The sequence below is a fragment of the Phocoena sinus genome, chromosome 3 (genome assembly GCF_008692025.1).
Source record: "Phocoena sinus isolate mPhoSin1 chromosome 3, mPhoSin1.pri, whole genome shotgun sequence".
Lineage (NCBI taxonomy): Eukaryota > Metazoa > Chordata > Mammalia > Artiodactyla > Phocoenidae > Phocoena > Phocoena sinus.
Genome location: NC_045765.1, coordinates 41,698,310 through 41,724,055, shown reverse-complemented (window position 1 = coordinate 41,724,055; position 25,746 = coordinate 41,698,310). Strand labels below are relative to the sequence as shown.

The following is a 25,746-nucleotide window of genomic DNA, read 5'->3' as shown; positions in this document are numbered from 1 at the left end:
CTGTCCTAGAGAAATAGTCACCACGTCTGTACCACAAGGCACATACGAGGATGCTCACTGTAGCACTGTTTGTAATAGCACCAAATTAGAAACAACCTAAGTGCCCATCAGTAGAGGAAGGAGCATAAACTGTGATGTATCACTAATATGGAATATGAGGCAGCTATTAAAAACAAGGCACGGGATCCAAATGACATAAACAGAACTCTAACATGTACTATAAAGTGTAAAAAAAAGCAAGCTGCAGAACCATTTATTTATAAATGCACACACAAACAAAAGCAATACTTTATGTTTTCAATGTGTATGCATATGTTTGAGTAAACATATTAGAAAAAGGCATGGAAGGACATACTTCAAACCGCTAACAGCCATTACCTGTGAGGCAGGGAAGTGAGGTAGGATCAAAGGTCATAGCAAAAGAAACTAAAGAAACTTTACCCTCTTGTATCTGTAGTTTTGGGGGTTTTTTTAGCAAGGAGAATATGTGTATTATTTCTCATTTAATTAAAAAATAATACTGTCTTAAAGGAAAGAAAGTGGTTGACCCAGCAATTTATTTCCTGCAAGGTTCAAGAGATTTTAGCATGTTCCCTTTCCAGGGTTCGGGGGAGGGGCGGGGTGGGAGGAGGGTTTATGTCTTAAGCCTTTATAAGCTAAATTTTTGTTTCTTAGCAAAGCCTCTATTTGATACTCATACATACTTAAGAAATATACCTTTCAATTGAAAGAAATCATGCATTACTTCTTCACTGTTTATTAACAAGATTTTTCACTGGAGAAGACAGTGGACTCTGTATAGTTATCTGGATATACTTGACTGTCTAAGGCTCTGTTTCCTTTGCAGGGTTTCTTTCTACCTAGAATGTCTTTCCCCACCTCACCACCCTGATGATTCCTTTGAAACTGTGCTTGGGAGACCTCCACTCCCCTTGGTCCCCTCCCCAACATTAATCCAGTCCTCGGTGCTGCTGCTAATCTTTGCACGTGTTTCCACTATTAAAGGAAGGCACGGTGGTTAGGAGCACATGCTCTGGAGTCACACGGACCTGGATTCAAGTCCCTGCTCTGCCACTTACTAGCAGTATATAAAATCCTCAACTCTCCAAGCCTCAGTTTTCTCATCTGTAAAATGGAGATGACAGTCCCACCTTGTAGGATTGCTCTGGGTGTTAAATGAGATAATACTTGTAGGCTGCTTGGCACCCTATCTTGTACAGAATCACTCTCACTGTGTGTCAGCTGTTGATGTTATTCTTGTAGCAAAAATATCTTCCTTGATAGACCTGGGGCCTGAGCTTGGTTGTCTTGGCTTCTGATCTGCTCACGCCTTCCCTGGCAGATAATGGAGGCTCAGTTAAATGTTATTTTGTGCTGAACTGTGCAATAAGGAATATGGAGGAATGGTGTTCCGGACCACAGGGATTTTCTACTAAGAGGACACGGAAGCCCCAACAGATGTAAAATATTAAAAGAGACCACCAAGACAGTGGGATAATTGGTGATATTTCATTTATTTTCACATATCTGATTTGCAAAATGAGCACGTATCGTACACTTTTTAAAATGCGCTCCCATGCCTAGAGGAAGGCAATGGTAACCCACAGGAACGGGGCCACCGGTGGGGGAGAGGCAGGCCTGTGACAGACCCAGATAGAAAAGGCACTGAGGAGCCAGGGGCTGTTGCTGTCATGCCGCAGACCATACCACCTGGCTCCTGGGGGATGCCAGATGTCCATGGCTTTGCAACCCAGACGGCTGTCTGGGTTTCTGCATGGGAACAAGATGCCTCACCAGGGCTGAGAGCCTCTCACCACAGCAGTCCTAGGCCAGTGCTTTCTCTTTGGTCTTAAGCTTATGATATCCCAGATATGGGCAGCTCCTTCTGTTCTGCCCAGCAGTAAGCGTTAGAGGTGTGTGTGTGTGTGTGTGTGTGTATTTGAGCACAGGTTAACAAATCACATACGTGCATCGAGCAGCTCATACACAACCAGAGGACTGGAAAAATCTGTCCAGTGCTGCTCTGGATTCAGAATAGACAAAACCCCCAGCCCATGTTGCCTCATACATACCCACCCTGTAGAGTTCCCTTGAAGGCAGCATTCCATGTGTTTTCTAGCCCTTGACACACTAAAAAAAATACAACAGTGATGTTTAGAGAATTCATATGAAAAATTTAATGAATGAAATCATATTGTGTCTAATATTAGGTTCAAGCAACTTTGCCAGTGGTTGATTTTGAGAGTTTGGGTTTAAATGAAATAAGATTGACTATGAGCTCGTCATTGTTGAAACTGGGTAATGGATACAAAGAGAGAGTTCATTAGATTTTTGTGGATATTTTTGTATATGTTTGAAATATGCCAGAAATAAATTGGTTGATTTTTTTTTCCCTGAGGTTCGGATTCTTCTTTGAGAACATGTTTTACTTTAATTTGTACTTCTTAAAAGGATTGTTGTTGGTGAGAAATAAATTCTTAATGAGACCTTTACTGATCTGAGGGTAAAATCAAGATTATCTTCTGTAATAGGGACATACAAGTCAATGAATTGATTAAAAATATCTAGTTCAATTTAAACAACAACATTGAAAGTACAAGTTACTCCACTGGGGCAGGGAGACAATTACAGGGGCAGATAAGATAGGCTAGAGCTTATGGAAAGAAAACCACATTCTCTCCGTGCTGATTACTAAATGCAATTTAGAAGGAGCCACTGGGTTAAAGGATTAGGTCCTCAGAGCTGGATCTTCAGCAGTCTTAGAGGCTTTTGTATGGACAGGCAGGTTGTATTAACAGGTATGTCATCTTGGAACCGTAGAATCACACAGTCCCAGGGCTGGAGGGGGCCTTCAAGGCCATGCCATCTTTCTCCAACGTTTGAGTCTTTTCTACGGTTTGCATTATAAATTCAGCCTCTGAATTCTTCCAGTTATGGACAGCTCACTGTCTTATGAGCTATCTCATTCCTTTACTGGACAGCTCTTATTATTAGAAATCTCTTTCCTTACTTTGAGCTGAACTCGCTCTCTGCAAACTTTTTCTTCTGGATCGAGTCCTTTCTTCTGAAGGCAGACAGCATAGTGTCAGAGACAGGACATGAGCTACAGAGGCAGAGAGCCTGGTCTTCTAGTCTACCAGTTGTTGTTGGGCAAAGTACTCCATCTCTCCCAACCTTAGTCTCCATGTCAGGCAAAATGGCGCTGTTCCCCTCACCTGGGTTAATTGGTAGATCAAGAGAGATAGTAGGAAAAAGGTCATGATAGATCTACATGTCTGATATAGAGAGATGACTATGACATATTGTTAAATGGGGGGGGGAAGCAGGTTTCAGAAGAAATAGATAAATAAGCACAAAAACACTGGAAAATTGGGTGAGCAGTACACCAAACTATTAAGAATGGCCATCTAGTGGATGAGACCAGAGTGGCTTTTCACTCAGATGTTACCTTCCTCCATGATGGTTAAAAAAACTTTTTTTTTTACGACAAATGCATCATATTTAGGATCACAAAAAATTAGTAAAGATTTCTCCATTTTAGAAAGAAAAAGACAAAACATTCAGAACACTTTACATCCAAAAATGAAGTCTGCCTGTATCAGTTATGGTGTTTCTTTCCCTGCGGTCTGTCTGAATTGTTGAGGCATGCCCTAAGATTCTGTGCCAAGTGTCCACCTACAGGAAACGGCCTTAAACATTAACCATTGTTAATGACTGCTTTAGGTTCTGCTCCCACCTGCCTCAGGGCCTTTGCATTTGCTGCTCCCTCTATAGCACCTTGTAATCAGTTTGTGTTATACTGAAGGATGGTCACATCTGAAACACAGCCATCTCACAAACAGACTTGGATATGATGGGCAAAGATATACCCTTTCATTAAGTGGGGAGTGATATTTGAGTAGGAATTTCATGAGTGGTTAGTTCACTGATAAACATCATCTGTGAAGTTGACTTTTGCTTCCTGATGCTACCTCCTGTGCTTAGAGACTCACAAGTGAATACCTAGATGGCAGTGCCCCCTGAACATGCTTGATGTCTTCCCTTGGGTGACATGTTGAGCCACGTCATGGTGATGGATTTTAAAAAATAAAAGCAGCAAATGACAAGGAAAATATATCAAGCCAGGACCACTCACCAGACATCTGTTAGCACCTGCCACATGGCAGGTGCTGTGAGGGGTGGGAAAATAAATCACACTCAGTCCTGCCCTCAAGAAGCTTGCTGCTAGGCAGAGAGACACAAGTCCTGAACCCGAACGTGCATGGAAAGCAGAGCACGTGCTACACTCAGTGGCATCAGGAGAGCATCATTCGCACGATTGCTGATTCAGGAGCACTTTGAGCTGATCCTGGAGGGAAGCATAGGATTCCATGGGACAGAGAAGCAGAGAAGGATGCTCTGAGCTGTGAGATTTGCAAGAGTAAAGGAACAAAGGCAAGAACATTAGTCAAGTGGTATCTGCAGAGAGAGGATTTGGTGCAGGGTTGAGATGGGAGATAGATCTGGAAAGGTGAGCTCTGGATATTGCTGGGAGGCCTGAAATGTCACCAGATGACATCAGTAGACCTGTGTTGTAGCAACAGTGTGGATGGGAGGAGAGGTAAGGGATTAGAGGCCAAGATGACCTCTGTGCCCAGGTTAGTTCCTGATGTGGAAGTTTCTGTGAATAGCTGAAGATACCACGGTTCCTCCTCCGGTGCTAACCAGTTAGGAAGCAGAGAGGGAAGAGGCCCGGATGAGGTCTCAGGACTCCAAAAAGCAGAGGTTTCCAGAGGTTGGGTTGGGATTTGGGGGGATAGGGAGCAGTAGTTAGAGAGGGTGGTAAGGAAAGCTTTCTCTTCCGGCACACTGAGCAGGAAAATCTCCCCCAGGGGAATACTTTTGCCCTTTAACAAATATGAAACTGACAGGCTGACACTGTTGCTAAAGTGGAGAATTTTTTTTTCTTTTTTAATAACACCTTGAACGATAGGCATGGAAGCCGGCAACCTAAATTAAACACATGTTGCTCTCCAGCACCTGACAACCTGACATAATTTAAGAGCAGCTACCAAGAACACGCAACTGGAATTGCCCATGAAGCTGCTCCCCTGGATGGGCTCCAACTGGGCGAAAAAGTGGGGGTGGCCAAGTCCAAGGGACCCAGCCTTGTCTTCTCATTTGTAGCTGATTGGTAGGGAGTGGCTTTCAGAAAACAGGGGACGCTGTAATTAGCTTGATGGTGGTAGTTTCTGGTATGTTTTTATTTGTCATCTGATTATTAAACAGATTTATGGCCCTACCCACCCACTGAAAAGGGACCAGTGCATTTAGTTGAAATTAAAAGTGGAGATAAGGCTGTCTGTTTAGCTAATAGCATCTCTTTTTTAATAGATTACTCATCTTCTGTGAAAGAGGGGAGAGGAGTTAATTTGTGTGATGAAGTGCTTTCTATTTCTGGGAGCTGGCTGGTGGATGTGATTGCTTGAGGAAGGAGTGTAATTCATTCTTGAAATCACCAAAAGCATGTTCAGGCCAAATACCTGTGCCCTGAGGAGTGGGGTAATGTGATACCAAGGAACAGAGGGGCTTGTGGTTTCAAAGCAACTGTTTGGGGAAGGTATACAGTTTGTCTCTAGGTTGGAGGTCAAATTCCCATTCATTCTCAGAAAAGTGCCAGGGAAATACAGGCAGATCTCAGAGGTACTACAGGTTCAGAAGTGAGACACATGGGGGCTTCCCTGGTGGCGCAGTGGTTGAGAATCTGCCTGCCAATGCAGCGGACGCGGATTCGAGCCCTGGTCTGGGAGGATCTCACGTGCCGCGGAGCAACCGGGCCTGTGAGCCACAATTACTGAGCCTGCGCGTCTGGAGCCTGTGCTCCACAACAAGAGAGGCTGCGATAGTGAGATGCCCGCGCACCGCGATGAAGAGTGGCCCCCACTTGCCACAACTAGAGAAAGCCCTCGCACAGAAACGAAGACCCAACACAGCCATAAACAAATTAATTAATTAATTTAAAAAAAAAAGTGAGACACATGAATTTTTTTGGTTTCCCAGTGCATGTAAAAGTTATGTTTACACTACACTGCAATCTAATAGGTGTACAATAGCAGTGTGTCTAAAGAAAACAATGTACATACCTTAATTTCAAAAGTACGTTATTGCTAAAAAATGCTAACCGTCATCTGAGCCTTCAGTGAGTCATAGTAGTAACATCACTGTTCATAGATCACAGTAAAAAATATGAAAAATGAAGAAGTTTGAAATACTGCAAGAATTACCAAAATGTGACAGAGAGACACGAAGTGAGCTGTTGGAAAAACGGCGCCGACAGACTTGCTTGACGTAGAGTTGCCACAAACCTTCAATTTTGTAAAAAACGCAGTATCTGCGAAGCTCAGTGAAGTGAAATGCAATAAAACGAGGTTTGCCTGTAAACCTAACAAGTTAATCTAAGCCATCAGACCAAGAGGCCACTGATTGTAAGGGATGGTGAAAAGAGACACATTAGGGCTTGAATTCAGAGAAACCACCACTAGTTGTGTGATCATGGGCGGTGACAGACCCTTCTTGAGTCTCAGTTTCTACATCTGTAAAATAGGGTTACCCCTCATAGGGTGGCAGTGAAAGATGTGTGTGGGATGAGCCAGCCAAGTACCTGGGACAACTCCTGGTGCCTAGTACAGTTTGTACTAGTCTGCTGCCTCCTTGGCTTCTGGCTTCTGCTCAGGGACTCACTCTGTTTCCACTCTGGATGGAGAGCACCCGGAAGAGTCCATGTGCACAAAACTGGAGGGCTTTAGACTTTACTGAACACTTGATGGAAGCGGCAGAGGAGGGGTTTACATCACGTATGCGTTTTGCTCTGACTTTTCCCGCCACACAACGCCCAGCCTACTGGTTCCCCTTTCCGCCTTCCAAAGGTTCCCCCCAGAAATCCATTTTGTTACTGGAACGTGCCCACATGCATTTCACCCGACTTCTCCTCCCCTCTTACCCACTACCATTCGGAACAGCTTACACACACGCCTCCCCAAAGTGAATTCTCTCCCCTCCCCAGGTAGGCCACGGTGCTGACTTTTCTAGGAACACATGTATGTCAAGGGAAGATTTGCTTGCGGGGGTTGGCACGCCACCAGGAGTTATCCAGTGTTTAGGAAATTACATCAACAGCAGTGCTGCTCATGGTACCTGAGTTGCCAACCCACTTACCTGTGCTGGTCTGTAAGGTGAACCAATATGTGTTCAGTATATGACACCTGTAAGTACAAGTATTTGGCTACTTCTTTATCTTCTTGTAGCAATTCCAAGCATTTACGTATTGAAAAACATGTTACTTTATTATTTCTTATTTATATCACAGTTGGGGCATTATATAGAATTTTCCCCAATTGGGTGTTAAGCACCTTGTATTATTTATGAATTTTATTTTAAGATATTAAAGGGGACCATACAGAACAACTGTCACATAAAGGGACATTGAGTAGGATAAGGTTGAAACCCCTGAATCAGAAGGTGAGTCAGCCAGATGTTGGCGCTATGTTGGCTTTTGGTAAAGGGTTTAGGCCCAGTTCCCTTAAATCTGCTGTATCCTTGATCTTTTCCAGCTGCTTGAGACAATAGGCCCATAGATGCAAAAGCCCCCATACACACAACTTCCTGGCAGCTCTTAGGGTGAAAGGAAAGACACCTATAATATGCTCTCTGAAGTTTCTGGTAGAAGGAAAGTGGCCATTTGGGAGTGATGACTTTCTTCTCTACCCATGTGGTGTTCCAGAGGTCTCAAATCAACACACAGGAATTCTAGTAATGACCTATCAAGGTAAGCAGGGCAATTACAATCTTGCTTATAGAACTGGACCCTGGCTACATTTTTGTACATTCTCAGAAGCCCGATAACAATAACAATTAACAACAATGGGGTGTTGTGCAAAGAGCACTAGCCTCAGGTCAGGGGCCATGGCCAAGGGCCTCAGGGTCAAGTGGTGTAGGTTCCAGACTGGGCCCTAGGTCAGGGTTTTTCACAGTGTAGTAGACTCATTGCAATGTCATGAAATCAGTTTCTGGGGTCATGACCAGCTTTTTAACAAAAGTTAAATACAAGAGGATAGAATAGAAAAAACATATCCGGGTGCATCACACCTTGTATTTCAGTTATGTATATGTGTACCAGCTCATGATGTAAAATGTACTTCTGTTTATGGGTCATAGTCAAAAGATTTGAAGGCACTGTTCTCTGACATAGGGAATCAGAATCTCCGAGGCTGCCCAGGTAAGTGTGTGAAAACCAGTTCCCCTAGGGATTCTTAGGGCTGTGGTTTGAGAAGCCTTGCTGTGAGCCTCTCAGGAGGTGCATTCATTTGTCAGATCTTTTCTCACTTGAAGGTGAGGGTCCTGGTGGGAGGTGAAGGGGAGTCCAGGCCAGGTGGGGACCACTGTGAGTCTGAGGAGGAGGATGAGAGGACACCCATCCCCTTCGCAGTTTTGCTATAGGGTCAGGAAATTGTTCTGGATTCCTTGGAGAGCTTTAGTGTTTCTGTTATTCTAGCAGGAAACATGGGATTCTGTTTCGAATCACTTAGAGATCCTAAAACAGTCATCCCTTAGTATCCATGGGAAGATTGGTTCGAGCACCATCACCACCACCCCCTGCCCTTACAGATACCAAAATCCCTGGATGCTCAAGTCCCTTATATAAAATGGCGTAGTACTTGCATATAACCTACGCTCATCCGAACGCTTTAAGTCGTCTCTGGATTACTTATAATACCTAATACGATGTAATGCTATTGTAAATAGTTGCCACGACACAGCAAATTCAAGTTTTGCTTTTTGGAGCATTCTGGATTTTTTTTCTGAAGATTTTCAATCCGTGGTTGGTTGCATCCCCAGATGCAGAACCCTCAGGTGCAGGGGGCAGCTGTATGATCACAATTGCCTAGGTTTATTTCTCTGAGGTCACCGTCTGCATTACGTTGGACCGGTGTCCCTCATTAAATTCCAGATCGACAGCCCCACTCCTCTGATTCTGTCGGTCTGGAGTGAGGCCTAAGAATTGGCATTTCTCATAAGTTCCCAGATGATGCTGTTGCAACTGGTCTGGGGATCACACTTTGAAAACCACCCTGTTAGATCAACAGAAAGGAATGTGCCCGGCAGAGTTCCTGACACACAGCAGGAGTGCAGTAAATGCTTTCTTGATTAAACCGAACTGAATTCTCCCTGGCAGAAAGACCTTCACTAAGGGATGGTTGGTTCGCTACTTTCAGCAGTGCAAGAAATGGGTCCTTGATAGTGAATTGTATGCTTTTTAAATGGGTAAATTGTATGGTATGTGAATTATATCTCAATAAATCTATTATCAAGAAGCGGGGGAGGAGGGGAAGAGGGAAGGGAAAAAAGAAAGAAATGGTTGTTTTTTCAAAAACACACATCAAAAGTGTCTGTTAATGCCTTAGAATGTGTTATAAGAGGACCCGTGTCAAAGGAGAATGTAAACGGCCTTCTAGCTGAATTCAGAGGCCCCTTTCCTCCTGGGACTCTGGGCCAGAAAAAGGATGTCTCTCCTGAAGGGCTCGTCTGCTTTCCTTTCCCAAACAATAAATGATGCCTAAATGCCTGTACGTTTCCCCTGCCAAAAACCCATCCTGGTGCAAACATAGCTTTCCTTCCTGACCTCTCTTTTCAATTTTCCTGCTATTTATATTTAACCTGTCTGCAAGTTTTCCAAGCAAGTGAAAGCCCTGGACACCCCAAAGGGTAGGAGATAGAGTTGAGGTTGTGGGATTGGAAACTGGTACCCACCTGGCAGAATGGAGAGACCAGGGACTTCGAGGGGTGGTGTAGTTTCATGGTTAATAATGCCCGCTTTGGCATCAGAAACACCTGGTCTGATTCCTGGCTGTTACCTCCTAGCCGTCTGAACATAGATTGGCATAGAACTTTTCTAGGCCTCAGTTTCCCCTTGTCTAAGATAGTTCACACTGCCTGCCTTTGAGAGTTGTAAGAATGAAACGAGACAATGTGTATGGGTAACAGTGCTTAACACTGGGCCTAGGCACACGGTAAGCACCCAGCAGAAACCATGACACTGACGGTGACGATAAAGATAAGAGGGATGATAAAGATAAGTTGTTATGTTAACAACTGTCCTTTGGCTAGAAGCACCTGAGTATCAAAATAGGACAAAGGGTTTTGCCTGATGTTGTGAACCCTGCCCACCTCCAAATGGATTGGCAGTGCCTTAGAATACAGTGACTAAGACTTACAAGTGAATAAATCAATCCTGGAAACAGATGAGCTATGACACTTTAATAGCCAGAAGCCTAGCGGAGCTGAGACGTGACAAGACCCAGAACACCTAGAAGTCCCAGAAGCCAGCCCAGGCGTGCGGAAGGCAGCCTTTCCCGCTGCGACCTCTGCACCATTGACAACACCCCTGAGGCCAGAGAACCAACAGGGATTTGTCTGGTTTGTGACTTGTTCCTTACTTCCCCCCTCCCCTTCTTCCCCCTCTCTCTCCTTCCCCTCTCCTTCCCCCTCCTCCTCTTCCCTTGGGGTCCCATCCACGGGGCCCTCTCCCATATGCTTGGTGTCCTGCCAGCTCTAGAGACATACAGAGCTCCTTTATTTTTGGTGCCCCTCAGCAGGAGTCTGTGCAAGGCTCAGACTCTGAACTCTACTTGGGAATTAATTTGATTACACACAGCAGTAGAGCAGAGATTCTTGAACAGACTGAACCGGATTTGAGTCCTGTCTTCACCACTTACCTGGCTGGCTGTGTAACCTTGGACCAGAAACGTCTTCTGAACTTGACTTCCCTCATCTTGCAGTGAGGATGATGAGCCGTGACCTGCTTCCTTCACAGGGAAATCACATCAAATCAAATCAAATGAAACGATGGAGGAGGAAGGCGTGTGGATTCAGCGGGGATTGCAGACGCCTCTGGCCCCTCACTAGGCACGAAGGCTACACTGGCAAGCAGAGCAGTTACAGAGCTCTCCCTCCTACAGCCTAGAGTGGAGGGAAGCAAACTGAGTCAGTCCATGGGTATGGAACCGCGATCCAAGCTGAGCGGCACGAAGGGCAAGGTCCAGGGCTTCTGTGGCCATCTGCCCTAGGGACCTGCTGTGGTCTGGGAGGTCAGGAAAGGCTTTAGTGAGGAGTCGGAGGTGTGAACCAAGATCTGAAGGCTGAGCAGGAGTTAACTGGGGGGATATGTGAAGAGGCTTAGACCTCAGCAGTCCAGATAGAAGGGCCGGCTTGGATGCGGGGACAGCAGTCGTGGCTCTTTTGGTTGGCCACAGACCACAGTGGTCCAGACAAGAGACAGCAGTGGCCAGAACCGGGGCCGTGTTCTTGCTGTGTCACTGTTTCAATGCCAGTGTATGAGAACCTCTCTTCTGTCTCAGCGTCCTCAGGCTGCTACAACGAGGCACCACAGACCAATGGATTAAAACAACAGAAGTTTAATCCCTCACAGTCCTGGAGCCTAGAAGTCTGAGATCAGGGTGTCGGCAGGGCCATGCTCTCTCTGCAGGTTCTAGGAAAGGATCCCTCTTCGCCTCTCCCTAGCAATGCTTGGTGTTTCTTGGCGTGTAGAAGCATCACTCCAGTCTCTGCCTCTGTGGTCAGTGGCTTCTCCTTGTGCGTCCAAATTTCTTCTTCTTATAAAGAATACCAGCTATTGGATTAGGGCCCACCCTAAATCAGTATGACCTCATCTCAACTTGATTACAGCTGTAAAGATGCTATTTCCAAGACCACATTCCTAGGTACTAGGACTTCAGCATACCTTTTGGGGAGGACACAGTTCAACTCTCAGCAACTCCTCTGAGTGCAACTCCTGGTGCACAGCCCACCAGGGAGAACCATCCTCTGAGTCCTAAGTGCCCTTCAGAGCAGACAGGAAGGAAAGGCTCCATTAAACACAGGAACCAGGGAGGCTGCAGTTCCTGGGGAAGTATGTGCATTTTCAGGTGGGATATACAAGGAGGACCAAGGAAGCACAGGCCTTGGGTTCTGGTCCTCACTCATACCTCAGTAGCTGAGAGACTTAAGGCAAGGCCTTCCCTTTCCTGAGCCTCAGTTTCCTCTCCAGTAACACCAGAACTGATGATACCTGCCCAGAATTGGTGATTGCAGGGAGTCCAATGAGATAATCAGCAAGAATTTCCTGAGAAGATACTGGGTGCCCAACATTGGGATAACTCACTAGGCGTGTTCCTAGGAGAGAGACAGCTAGTCCAGAGGAAGCTGTAATATCCTTCCATGTTAACCCCCCAGGCTTCTGCCCTCTAATGGCACGATGGTTACAGGCACAAAGTCCATCAGTGCCGATATCATCCAGTGGGCAGGGGCGGGGATGAAACGGGAGAGGCCAGCAGTGACAGTTCCCAAAGTTGAGTGATGGATCCTTGGGGCTTCGTTATTCTATTCTACTTTTTAAAAAATATGTGTGAAATGATTCTTAATTTTTTTTAAAGAAGTTTAACAAAGAAGCCTACAGACTCTGGAGCCAGATTGCCTGAGTTTAAATCCAAGACCTGCCACTAACTGTGTAGACCTGGGCAAAGTTATTAATCCTCTCAGTGCCCCAGTTTCCTCATTAGTAAAAAAGGGATACCAACCTGCCTCATGGAGTGTTTGTGAAGATGCAATGCATAAATGCATGTCGGGTGCTTGGATTCATGCCTGGGAGGGAGCATACTAAACACATGGTGACCATTATTTACAGAAATAACGGTTCCAAACATCATCGTGTTGCTGATCCAAAGTCATCACCTTCAAGGGATCACACCCTCAGCCTTGCAGATCCTCTAACCCATGACTGCCACTTGGACACTGTCTTGGTTTGGGTTTCCTGAAGCAGATCCTGAGACAGGATTTGAGTGCAAGGAGTTAGTCTGAGAGGAGATTTCAGGAAACAGAAGCAAGAGAGCGGGGAAGTGAGAAGAGGAAGGGGAGACAACCAGGAAGGGTGCCTATGTCGGGCACCACGGCAGGCAGCCACGGTGACCCCACTGGGAGCCAGCACAGAGCACGTGCTCGGGGTTATCCCGCCTGAGGGGCGAGGGAGCCGGGGCGGTTGTGCACACACACGACGGCCCTCAGTCGAGGTCTACCACGTGGATGCCGAGCCCCAGGCAGCGGCAGGTGCTGGCGGGTGGGAGGCAGGCAGGCAGAGAACAAAATGCTGAAGGGGTGTGGGCAGGGTACCCAGAATCCACCTGTGAGCGCTCTGGTAAGTGCTCTTTGAACACCTGCGTAGAGCCTTACCCTGATGGGGGCTCCCCTTAGGATCAGCCTCACCGCCCCCATTGGATGGCTCTGGCTCCTCTTGAGATTAGGGATAATAAGGGCGAGAGCAATTCTGTATTGCTGTGCCATCAGAGCAACCCCTGCGATGGGAAAGATGCGTCTGCGGCATTAGGACCGCTGCCTTCCTGCTGCTTCAGGGCAGACATCTCTCAGCCCTGGCATTTGCACGCTGAGCCAGGGTATAGCCTCAGAGTCTTTCTTAACATTGCTTTAGCTATCCATTACACACCTGTGAGCACAGGCACTTCCATGAAGTCTGTTTGCCATCCCTGCCCTAGGGCTTATGAAGGTGGGGGGAAGTCCCGGCGTGGAAAACGCCGAGCCACAGACTCACTGTATGATTCTGGGCAAGACATTTAACTTCTGGTCCTAGCCGTCCCTCTCTGGGTAGAATGGAGGGTCTGACGGAAGTGAGGCAGAGATGGGGTTTGGTGCTCTCTTACAGTCAGGCAGGGATGGGTTTTAGACCTTGGCTCCATCATTTATGAACTGTGCTCCTTGGGCAGGTGACACCACCTGCTCTGAGCCTCATGGTGTCTTTTTGTATAAAAGGGGGCCACAGTACCCCATTTGTAGTGGTGGTGTAGGCAACAGAGATTATGTGTATACAGTAGAGAGCTCCGTGTGTGAGCAGGGCCTTAGGAATTGTTCCCTGTAATTGTCATGATCAGAACCATCATCATCTTCATCTAAAGCCCCTTCCAGCTCTAAAATTCTATGACTTTACGGACTGTCCTCATCCAAGAAGACAGCGTGGTAAAATAAGGCAACAGTCTTGATTTTGTGTAAATGTTCTTTCTAATAAGGACAGGAGGAGCATAATTGCCCCTAAATAATTGCGCCGACTTTGCCACAGGCTGTCAAAAGGCCTTAATTGGTCCATCTGTAATGACTGCGGCCATCTGCGTTTGGGGTGATTTAGCGATGGGGCTCTGCCCGAGCAGGGCCCTCAGTGATTAGAGCCGGACAGGGACATATATCTCCCTCTGTTGGGAGTAGTGGTGTGGTATAGGAGATTATCTCATCCTCGTGTTAATGACCTAGCAGTTGAACCCAGCCAAGAAGAAGCGCTGGTCACAAGACAATGACTCTGGATTTTTTTTTCTTTTCTTTAAAGATAGTGTTCCTGCCCGAACAGCAGCCTATCTGGAGCGTAATCATGCCTCTTGCTATCTTGTCTCACTGCCCAAGAAAGTCTATTTTGGAAAGATTTAGTCCTCCAATTAGGGCAAATTGATTTCTGCTCTCTACAGAGCCACTGTTCCAAAGAGAAGTGGGAAAGAGCCGGAGAAGCCATATTAATCTTTGCAAGCAAGCAAGAGGCAACCTGGAGTATTTTTCAGCCTTCCAGCCTCAGGTTGTACATGGAGTTAATCTTTCCTCTGTATATCTTTTAATTGCTCCGACTTGCAAGGTGCCAGCCAACACAACACAAAACACACCTCATCTCCACTCTTTAAGTTTCTGGAGACTTTAAATCAAGTGTCTGGAGCAGTGCTTCCCCAAGTGCACCAGCACAAAAGTGGTTAAGCGGTACCTAAGATGATCTCAGGTGGCCCAGAGACTTTGCATTAAGTAACATTGACTCATGGGGAGAGAATGCTTCCTCTTTTCAGCTCTCTTTCATTTCCTCTGATTACCTCAGATGGCAAGTCTCGGCTGGTTGCCCATATCTCCCTTCTTGACAAAGTTAACCATGTTAAAATATACGATGTGTTGTTAAAGTATACGATTCATTGGCATTTAGTACATTCATAACGTTGTGCAACCATCACCTCTGTCTAGTTTCAAAATATCTTTACCACCCCAAAAGGAAACCTCGTACTTATTAAGTACTCACTCCCTATTCCCCTCCACCCCAGTTCATGGTAATCACTGATCTCCTTTCTGTCTCTGGATTTACCTGCTCTGGAATTTGATACACATGGAACGATATAATATGTGACCTTTTGTGTCTGGCCTCCTTTACTTAATATGATGATTTCTAGGTTCATCCACATTGTGGCATGTATCAGTACTTCATTTCTTTTTTGGCTGAGTAATATCCCGTTGTATGGATATATTCCATCTTTGTTTATCTATTTATGAGGTGATGGAAATTTGGGTTCTTTTCACCATTTGGCTATTGTGAATACTGTTCCTATGAACGTTCATGTATAAGTAATCAAAAGAGTTTTTAGGGACTTCCCTGGTGGCGCAGTGGTTAAGAATCTGCCTGCCAATGCAGGGACACGGGTTCGATCCCCAGTCCGGGAAGATCCCACATGCTGTGGAGCAACTAAGCCCATGTGCCACAACTACTGGAGCCTGTGCGCCTAGAGCCTGTGCTCTGCAACAAGAGAAGCCACCGCAGCGAGAAGCCCGCACACCACATGAAGAGCGGCCCCCACTCGCTGCAACTAGAGAAAGCCCGCACGCAGCAACAAAGACCCAATGCAGCCATAAATAAATTAATTAAGTAAAAAAAAGAACCCAAATATTTCAGAGAGAAGCAAAAACAGAAAAGCATTTTTTAGCTGTCCTGGATTCCTTGATCCTTTGCATTTCCATAAAGTTGAGGATCAGCTTGTCAATTGTCAATTTCTGCAAAGAAGCCATCTGTGATTTTTTGATCACACTGAATCTGTATATCAATGTAGGAGGTATTGCCATCTTAACAACATTAAGTCATCTGATCCATGAACATGGACTATCTTACCGTTTATTTTGGTTGTTCATTTCTTTCAACAGTGTTTTGTAGTTTTCAGTATACATTTTGTACTCACTTTGTTAAATTGTAAATGGTATTTTTACCATTTTAATTGCATTTTCAAATAGCTTTCTTATTTGCTAGTCTATAGAAATACAGTTGATTTTTAAATGCTGATCTGTATCCTGAAATCTTGCAAAGTTCTCCTGTTCTAGTTTCTTTGTAGATTTCTTAAGATTTTCTGTGTAAACAATCATGTCATCTACAATTAAAAATGCAGCTACAGGGGCTTCCCTGGTGGCCCAGTGGTTGAGAGTCCGCCTGCCGATGCAGGGGACAAGGGTTTGTGCCCCGGTCCGGGAAGATCCCACATTGCCGCGGAGCGGCTGGGCCCGTGAGCCATGGCCGCTGAGCCTGCGCGTCCGGAGCCTGTGCTCCGCAGCGGGGAAGGCCACAACAGTGAGAGGCCCGCGTACCGCAAAAAAAAAAAAAAAATACCGCTACCTTTTTCTTTCCAATCTTTATGCCTTTTATTTCCTTGTCTTGCCAGTTGCACTGGCTAGGAATTCTAGAACAGTACTAAAGTGGAGAGAAAGTGGACAGCCTTTCTCCTGCTCTTAGGAGAAAAACATTCAATATTTCACCATTAAGTAGGATATAAACTATAGGGTTTTTCTGTAGCCATACTAGAGTTTTCATAAAGGGCTGTAACCCTGATTAAAATCAAGAGACACTAACGTTAAGGCTGGCACTTTTAGTAGAAAGAGACTGTCTTTGAGATTTATTTATAACAGCTTTTCCAGGCATGGGCCAGAAGCCAGCCTACATTAGAATAAGCAAAAAGAGGAATTGGTTGTTATGTGTAATAAGAACGTCTGCGAGTCCCTCTGTTTCAGGCACAGGGGGATCTGGAGAATCAAAATGTTATCAGGATAATGTCTGTCTCCATCTTTTCACTCTCTTTTTATGTGTTGACTTCAGTCTCAGCAGATCTTCCCACCACCTCTCATCACCTTATTTTGCTAAAGATGTCACAAGCAACTCCAGACTTAGGGCCAACCAACCTAGCAGCTCTAGTAAGAAAAAAGGGCCTCATTTTTCAATAGTTCTGAAAAAGAATTCTCAGGATTCATTGTTTGGACCAATTCAGGCCACATGTCCATCCCTGAACCAATCACTGTGGCCAAGGAAATGGAATGCCCTGATTGGTCAGGCCCAAGCCACATGCTCCTCCCCCTTGGAGATGCAGTCAAGCCCACAAGTCTGAAGGACTGAGAAGGGGAGGGGCAGTTTCCCAAAGAAAATCAGAGTACTGTTGCTAGAAAATGAGGGAATGGGTCCCAGCCAGACATAAACCACAGCTGGTAATGCCCTCGTACAGAAGGTCTCTCTGTGTTCCAGGTCTGGCACTAACACTGGACCTCTTTAAACTTCAGTTTCCCCCTTTGCAACACACAGGCGGTTATTCCTGCCCTTCTTGACCCTATCTGAAAGGTCCAATGAGACAGTGCACTGGAAAGCTCTATCTAAACTGTAAAGTGCGGTGCACATGTAAGGAAGGGGTCACAGGGATGATTACTCACCCATCTATCCATCTGTCCTCTTCTCTCTCCCTCACAGAGCACCTGAAGAAGCCACTTGAAGACTACATGGCCCTTTTCCCCAGCGTGAGGATTCTCCGAACCAAGAAACGGGAAGGGCTGATAAGGACCCGGATGCTGGGGGCCTCAGCAGCAACTGGGGATGTCATCACATTCTTGGACTCACATTGTGAAGCCAATGTCAACTGGCTCCCCCCCTTGCTTGGTAAGGGAGGCTTGCAAGGTGAGGTAGGCGGCCTGGAGTGAGCCACTGGCCTCCAGTCCTGCTTTCTGCAGGGAGTCATCTATGCTACAAGGCTTCCCTTGCCAGCTTGAGATGCACCCAGCACAATGCCAGGTGCCACGAGGGTATCAGGCCCTCAGGAGTGCTCAGAGCAACCTTAAAAGTTCTGTCCCTTCATTTTACAGAGGAGGAAGCTGAGACTCAGGGAGGGGAAGTGACTTGCCCAAAGTCATAAACCACATTAGTGTCTAGTGACATGATTGCTTCTCCCAGGTTACTTCAGGTGTTATTGGAAAGCAAGCCAAGGCTGCCTACTGCTAAGAGCCAAATTGTAGGGAACACCATCATACCAACTTAGAACAGTTATCATTCACTGCACTGCTGCTGTGAGCAGGGAACGCTGTAAGCTTTATCTTCAGCCCTCACAATACCATGCCAGGTCGAAAGTCTCCCCTTTTTATAATAGAAGAGACTGAAGTTCAGAGATTTTGAGTGACTCACTTGATCCCTTGGGCAAGAAGTGTCAAAGTCACCATCTCTCTGGTTCCAAAGTATATCTTCTTTCAGGATTCCACACTGCCTCCCTAAATTCATTTCCTCTTTGGAGAGTTTCTGACAGCTCTCAGGTAAGGGCTCCAGACAGAGGGCAGCGTGACCTAGGAGTCGTCCACATAGGCTTGTGGACAGAAGGGAGACACGAGGCCTGGCTGCTGGGCACTGAGGTGCCTCAGGGCGGGTTGAAGAACCAGGTCTGAATCCCTAGGCTCTGAGCTTTGAGGAAGGCATTGAGCTGCTGCTGACAGGTGGACGCTGAAGAGGAAATGTCCTACTGGGGCTGGGAGTCAGGTGAGGGACAGAGATGGAGGCAGATTGGGGAAGATCTGTCAATCCAGAGAGAAAAGTGAACGCCTCAAAAATGGATGGGTATGCTCTCTGTAACAGAAAGCAAAGAGAGCAAAGAGGACTCGAGTTTAGGGCAAACTTGAGTGTGTATCAGAATCACCTTGAAGACTTGTTAACACACAGAGTGCTGAGCCCTGCTCCACAGTGGTTGGTTCAGGAGGTCTGGGGCGGGGCCTTAGAAACTGCATTCCTAACAGCCTCCAGGTGGTGCCAGTGCTGCTGGTTCAGGAACTATACTTCGGGGAGCACTGGTTAGGCCTCCATTCAGAAGTGAGGACAGAAAGCAAAACCCACACGGTTTAATGGGGTAACCCAGCAAGTTTGTTTCCTAACACAGATCAGCATGAAACTCTAATTACTATCAGATGATATGCTTCTGACCCCAAGGGTCCAGGATCCCACTGGGTTAGGAAAAGGATATGACCCAGATCTTCTGGTAAACTGTTTACCTAATTAAACCAAGAGATCTACATCTGCCTCTCATGACTGAAAGAGAACAAAAAAGAGAAAAGGCTTCACTGTAAGTCACCTAATTGGGACTTCCCTGGTGGTCCAGTGGTTAAGAATCTGCCTTCCTAATGCAGGGTACAAGGGTTTGATCCCTGGTTCAGGAACTAGGATCCCTTCTGGCATGGGGCAACTAAGCCCACATGTCACAACTAGAGAGCCCACATGCCACAACTACTGAACCCATGTGCTGCAACTAGAGAAGCCCATGCGCCATGACAAAAGATCCTGCACGCCGCGAGGAAGGATCCTGCGTGCCGCAACTAAGACCCAATGCAGCCAAATAAATAAAATATTTGTTTTTAATTTTAAAAAATAATAAATCATCTAATTTATAGTCCTGAAGGAACATCGCGTTTTGGGAGGGGGGGGTCATTCAGTGACTCATAAAGAGACTGAAGTGGTAGAACACGAAGCTGAGCTTGCGGTTAACAAGCCTTAAGCCTTGTGTTAACAGCCTTAACTCTGTTTCTATGGAAATATATGAGGGTAATTTTCATAATCTGCAACCATACATGGAAGAAACATTCTTCCTCTTCTTTTTCCCTTTTTCCAATAGAAATGTGAACCACTGGTGTAGATGTAAAAGTCTATCCCTGCTAATATGAACAGCTGACCGAGCCCATCACAGCTTTTGTCTCTGAAACCATGAACATGCACAGTTCACTCTGCCTTCTTTGGAGAGTAGGCATTTCTGAGCCTGAAAGGGATTCAGCTCCCCTGAAAGGAAAGCCACTGTTGTTCATCATTTTCTTCATCTCTATCACCACCATCATCACTGTCATCATCATTATCATCATCGTCGTAGTCATCATCACGCCTCTGCTAGTCCCTTATCTTTTTTTGATCACAGCCCACATTTGAATGTGACTGGTAAAGCGGACAGGGCAGGCCTTATTATCCACATATTGCAAATGAGAAGACTGAAGGGCAGAGAGAATGAGGGGGATACTCACCCTTCCAGCTCCTGCTTCTGAGCTACTTTCAGCGATCCTGGGTACAAAGAATGTCAGCAGAGGGCTCGTCACGTGCTCGAGGCTAGGCTAAGCATCTTGGCCCCATCGTCCCACTTGGCCTTCACAGAGATCCCAGGAAGTAGGTGCTGTCTTCCTCCACTTTGTTGGCCAGGAAACAGAGGTTCAGAGACATCAGATAACCTTTTCCAAGGTTATACTGTTCATAGATGACAAAACCAGGGTTTGCACCTGGACATTGTGTCTTCAAGTGAGTACAGCACCGTGGAATGCTACCTCTGATGCCACCGCCTTGACCTTACACCTCCCCCAATCAGCCAGCATCCAGCAGAGCACTGTGTCCTCAACACACACCCTCTCTGGCAGGGAAATCCCTCATGTGGCCATGAATTATCAGGAAGGGTGGCCCTTTTCTAGATCTTTCCCTGGGAAGATTCTTCTGCTTCCTTAATCCCTAGGGAACATGTCCACAAGGCAGATCCAGGCTCCACCCCAAGCCCTAGGGGGGTTTTTAAACACACCCTCGGTGCTTCTGGCACTGGTGGCCCCAGATCTACACTTGGGGACACAGCAACAAAAGCACCATTTCTCAGTTTTTTGACCATGTGCCGCAGAAATACATTAGACATGTCAATCCAGTACACAAATGTACACACTGATGCAGTATGACTGAAATATTTTCCAAAACTACTTTCCCTCATCACCTAGAATGCACCCTGACATTCTTTTTTGCTTCACTACAAACACACACACACACAGTTTCATGACCCACCTATGGATCGTGTCTTGCAGTTTAGCAAAAGGCAAAACTTTTCTTTGCTTTCTCTCCTGCAAGAAAAATCTGCTATAGCTTGATGAAGCCTGGGCCCTAGGCAGCTGCCAGCCTACCCTGGCCCTACCAGGCTCCCCATTCCAAGACTTGGACTTGACTCCTGGCCCAAGCACAGCCCACTTGCCCCTCATGGCAGATCATCTGCCCCAATCAGTGGCACCTCCTGGCTGTAGTCAGGGCTTCTTGGCAGGAAGCGCACTGAAGGGCAGAGAGTGAATTTTATACAATCAGCTTCTCCCTGGCTTGAAAGGGACATAGAGCCATCTAGGTTAAGACCCCCGTTTGCTATCTTGAGTCACCTTGCCTGCAGCATTCCTGCAGGGCAGAGGTCCACCAGGCCCTGCTTGCACACCTCCAGTCCTGAGGAGCTCATGGGATAGTCCGATCCCTCTTCAGTAGTTCTGACTGTTGGAAAATGTGAGCTGGACTCTCTTGCAAGGACCATTTGTTCTCTGATGGCAGCTACGAGGTGTTGGGGAGCTTCAGGGACAGGCAGTCTGCCATGAGGGGCAAGTGCTGGAGTGCTGGCTGCTGAGCCACAGGTCAAGTTTAGGACTTGGAATGGGGAGGGCCAGAACAGGGACCCTCCCAGAAGGAAGTTAATCTCTTTCCATAGCAATGCTGAGCATGACAGACACCTGTGCTCACCTTCAAGCATTACTGTATCCAGTACTCCTGCAACCAGACCCTCTTCTCCCCATTTCACAGAGGAGAATGCTGAGGCTGAGATGTCATTCATGTAGCTGGCCCAGGGCCCTCTCGTGGACGGCAGGATGGGCTGGGAGCCCTGGTCCATCTTGCTTAAAGCTTGTGCACTTTCTTCCTTACAGATTCTCAAACTCGAGTGTTCAGAGAAATCACCCAGGAAACATGTTAAAAATGTGAATAGGTTGCAGAGCAGGGTCATGCATGTAGCTGCTCTCCCATCCGGCCTCCTTAATGGGCATCTCTTGGCTTCTTCAGACCGCATTGCTCGGAACCGCAAGACCATTGTGTGCCCAATGATCGATGTGATTGACCACGACGACTTCCGGTATGAGACGCAGGCGGGGGATGCCATGCGGGGCGCCTTTGACTGGGAGATGTACTATAAGCGGATCCCGATCCCTCCAGAACTGCAGAAAGCTGACCCCAGCGACCCATTTGAGTAAGTACAAGTGACCCAGGCCGGTCCCAGTGGCTGACCCCAGGGAGCCCTCCTCAACACACACAACTCAGGATTGCTACCTCCCCCAAAAGTCCAGTGCAGGGGAGCCAGGGCAGATGTCCCCAACAGAAGCACAGTCCCTCCCAGCTCGTCACAGAGCCTTGGCTCACGGACCACCAAGCTGATCACCTCTTCCTTGCCCACCCCGAGGACTGCCAGCCCGGGGTGGCAAGCCTAGCACCCAGTTGTAATCATCATCATCATCATTGTTGTTGTCATTGTCACCACCATTTATTGCATGCTTTCTAAGTGCCAGGCGCAGTGCCGAGCACACTACATGGTGATCTTATTTAACCTCCAACAGCATATGTAGTAAAAATTATGATCCGTGTTTTCCAAATGGGGACACCAAGGCTCCAAGAGGTTAAGCAGCCTGTCCAGGTCACACAGCTGTGAAGCGGCAAAGGCTCAGTGCCTTGCAGGCCTGTCTGCCTCTGGAGCCGACTTTCCCATCCCATGATACTCTTGGAAGTATCAGGGAAATAGCTTGTCCCATGGTGGAAGTGTGGGGTGCGGGTGTGTGGACCGGACCCGTAGCATCCTGGAATGGCAGAGCTAGCGGGAGCCTACAGGTAACGGACTCCAACCCCTTGCAGATAAGGAGACTTGGGCTCCAGGACAGGGAGGGGCTTCCCTGGGGACACAGTGGGCTAGTGGCTAAGCCAGAAACAGAGCCCAGTGCCCCTCTGGTACCCCAAGCTCCAGAAGGGTCTTTCCTCCCACAGTGGGCTCGCCATCCGTGCAGCTGTCACGTGAGCCACTCCAGCTCTCCTGCCAGAGGTGTGGAAAGACCTCTGGGTACAAAGCCAAAGTCCAGCCTCTCCAGCTGTATTGGTTTCCTGATTAGTTTCCTAATTGTCGCTGCAGTAATAAATTACCACAAGCTTACTGGCTTATTAAAACAACACAGGGGGGCTTCCCTGGTGGCGCAGTGGTTGAGAGTCTGCCTGCCGATGCAGGGGACACGGGTTCGTGCCCCGGTCCGGGAAGATCCCACATGCCACGGGGCGGCTGGGCCCGTGAGCCATGGCCGCTGAGCCTGCGCGTCCAGAGCCTGTGCTCCGCAACGGGAGAGGCCACAACAGTGAGAGGCTCGCGTACTGCAAAAAAACAAAACAAAACAACACAGGGACTTCCCTGGTGGTCCAGGGGTTGGAGCTGCGCGCTTCCACTACAGGGGGCGCGGGCTCAATCCCTGGGCGGGGAACTAAGATGCCACGTGGCGCAGCCAATAAATAAATAGATAAAATAAAACGACACAGCTTTATTCTCTTAAAGTTCTGGAGGTCAGAAGTCTGAAAGGGTCTGACTGATTTAGTGTTGGCAGTGCTGTATTTCCTCCCGGTGCCCCAGGAAAGGATCCATTTATTTTCCTTATCCATCTTCTAGAGGCTGCTCACATTCTTTGCCTCATGGCTCCCTCCATCTTCAAAGCCAGCAACATAACATCTTCCAGTCTTCCCCTCCTCCCTCTCCTTGTCTCCCCCTGCACCTCCCTCCCCCTTCCCCCTCCCAGTCTCTTGCTTCCATCATCATGTCTCCTTCTCTGACTCTGACCCCCCTGCCTCTTTCTTCACTTATAAGGACCCTTGTGATTACATTGGACCTATCCAGGTAACCCAGGATAATCTCCCCATCTCAAGATCCTTCACTTAGTTACCCTTGCAAAGGCCCTTTGCTGTGTAAGGCAGCAGAGTCACAGGTCCCGGGAATTAGGACACTGGCTTCTTTGGGAGGCCATTATTCTGTCTACCACCCCTGCCTAACCACGGCTTAGCCCCAGTGAAGTCCAGCCGCTCTGCCTCACCCTCCCCATCTGAGAAAGTGGGGCTGTTGGCGGCTCAGCCATCTTCATGGGCGCAGTTCACCCAGGGTTTCTGGGGGGCCCCTGATGCTGTGAGCCCCAGGGAAGGCTCAGAGGTAGGAAGAGGTGGGCTTGCTTGAGGAAATGGAAGGTGACCGGGGCAAGAGAGTAGCATGAGCTGAGAGTGGAGGGTGTGAGTGGATCCCCCGTGCTTCCTCAGCAGGCCAGACGTTTGTGCTCTGGTCCTGACCTCCTGTATCCTAAACATGGTCAAACACTACTATTAGAGCCCTTCTTAGGCCACAGATATGGTCTAGCCAACACCACATCGTGCAGCCAGGTCCTACCCCAGTATGGCCCAGAGTCAGCCCCCAGTTGTCCTGAATTCTTGGGAGAAGAATGCTAATAACAGGAGTAAGTAACATTTGGCCTGACATGGCAAAGCAGTTCCAGCTGACATGACTGTACTTGATTCTCACAACATGCCCTTGAGTGTTGGTGGAACTCTCTCCACTTGACTGATGGGGATCCTGTGGTTCAGAGAAGAAACGACACTTGCCCAAGGTGACACGTAGCAGAGGCTGAGGTTAGGCAGGCTGCTCCAGAAAATGGAATCTTTAGGGTAACCAGAACCCCCTTTTATGGTTTGAATCTTTGCCATAAGCCAACTCATAGGCCCTAGATTTGAAAGGTACGTAATGGTGGGTCTTGGCCCATTCAGTCTCCTCGTTGCAGGATGAGGGAGGGGTGGGTGCAGGTCATGCAGCTGGTTAGAAGCAGAGGCCCAGCTAGTTTTGTCTGCAGTCTCAGTCTCCTCGTCTGGATATTAAAGGGGTTGGCCCAGCCCTAGAGCAGGGACTGTCAACCGTGGCTGCATGTTGCCATCACCTGGGGAGTTTATTTAAAACAAAGAATAAGTAGAAGTATAACAGATTCACTCTGTTGTACACCTGAAACTAACACAATATTGTAAACCAACTGTACCCCAATAAAAATTTTTTAAAAAGAAGAAGAACCACCCAGGCTGCCCCTGAGTCCAGTTACACTGGAGTCTCAGGGTGGGGAATTCAGGCGTCAGTTCCCAGATGATGCTGACATATGGCCAAGTTTGAGAGCCACTGGCCCAGATGCTTCCCGAGGGACTCTCCATCCTTTGTACCCTCCAGTTCCTTCCAGAAGTCTCTCTTCTGTGTTGCACTCAGACAAAACCCCAGGAACAGGCCACTAAGAAATCCTGGTCATTGGCTGCACACCTCCCCATGGTGCTCAGCAAGTGGGCACGCTGCAGACACAGAGCCGTGTCATGATATTTGAAAGACACAGGCTTTGGTGGCAGCCCATCCACTTACTAACTACATGCCCTGGAGCAGAGCATATAGCATTTCTGAATTTCCAATTTCTCCATGTGAAAAGAGGGCTAGTAATAGGGCTTTGTGAGAGCTGGTGATGGTGAGGTGAGTGGCACACACTAGATGCTCAGAATTGTTGTTATTATTACTGTTGAACACAGCAGAAAACAGACCAGCCTAGAGGAGAGGCCTCCCTCTGGAGGTGAAGCCTCAAGCATCCAAAATGCCTTACACCTAATATCCTACCTATCCTACCACGTCCCCTGCCGCTGGCTTCCACCCAGGCTGATGTTTTTGTGCAGAGTCTTAGGTTTGATTTACCTTGAAGCACCGAGCCAGAAGCACTCTCTGGCCC

The 25,746-nt window shown here is 47.4% G+C and overlaps 1 protein-coding gene across 6 annotated transcripts in view; it reads left to right on the top strand.

The window, feature by feature from the left end:
- GALNT10 (polypeptide N-acetylgalactosaminyltransferase 10) overlaps positions 1-25,746 on the top strand; it is a 227,358-nt gene that overhangs the window by 166,271 nt on the left and 35,341 nt on the right. For all 6 annotated transcript variants that reach the window (XR_004349224.1, XM_032626928.1, XM_032626929.1 and 3 more), the window contains 2 exons: positions 17,612-17,797; positions 21,995-22,178. Coding sequence is in view for 5 of the 6 variants with exons in the window: in XM_032626928.1 (XP_032482819.1) it covers positions 17,612-17,797; positions 21,995-22,178 (370 nt within the window). In the remaining variant the exon portion in view is untranslated. The remainder of the gene's footprint in view (positions 1-17,611; positions 17,798-21,994; positions 22,179-25,746) is intronic.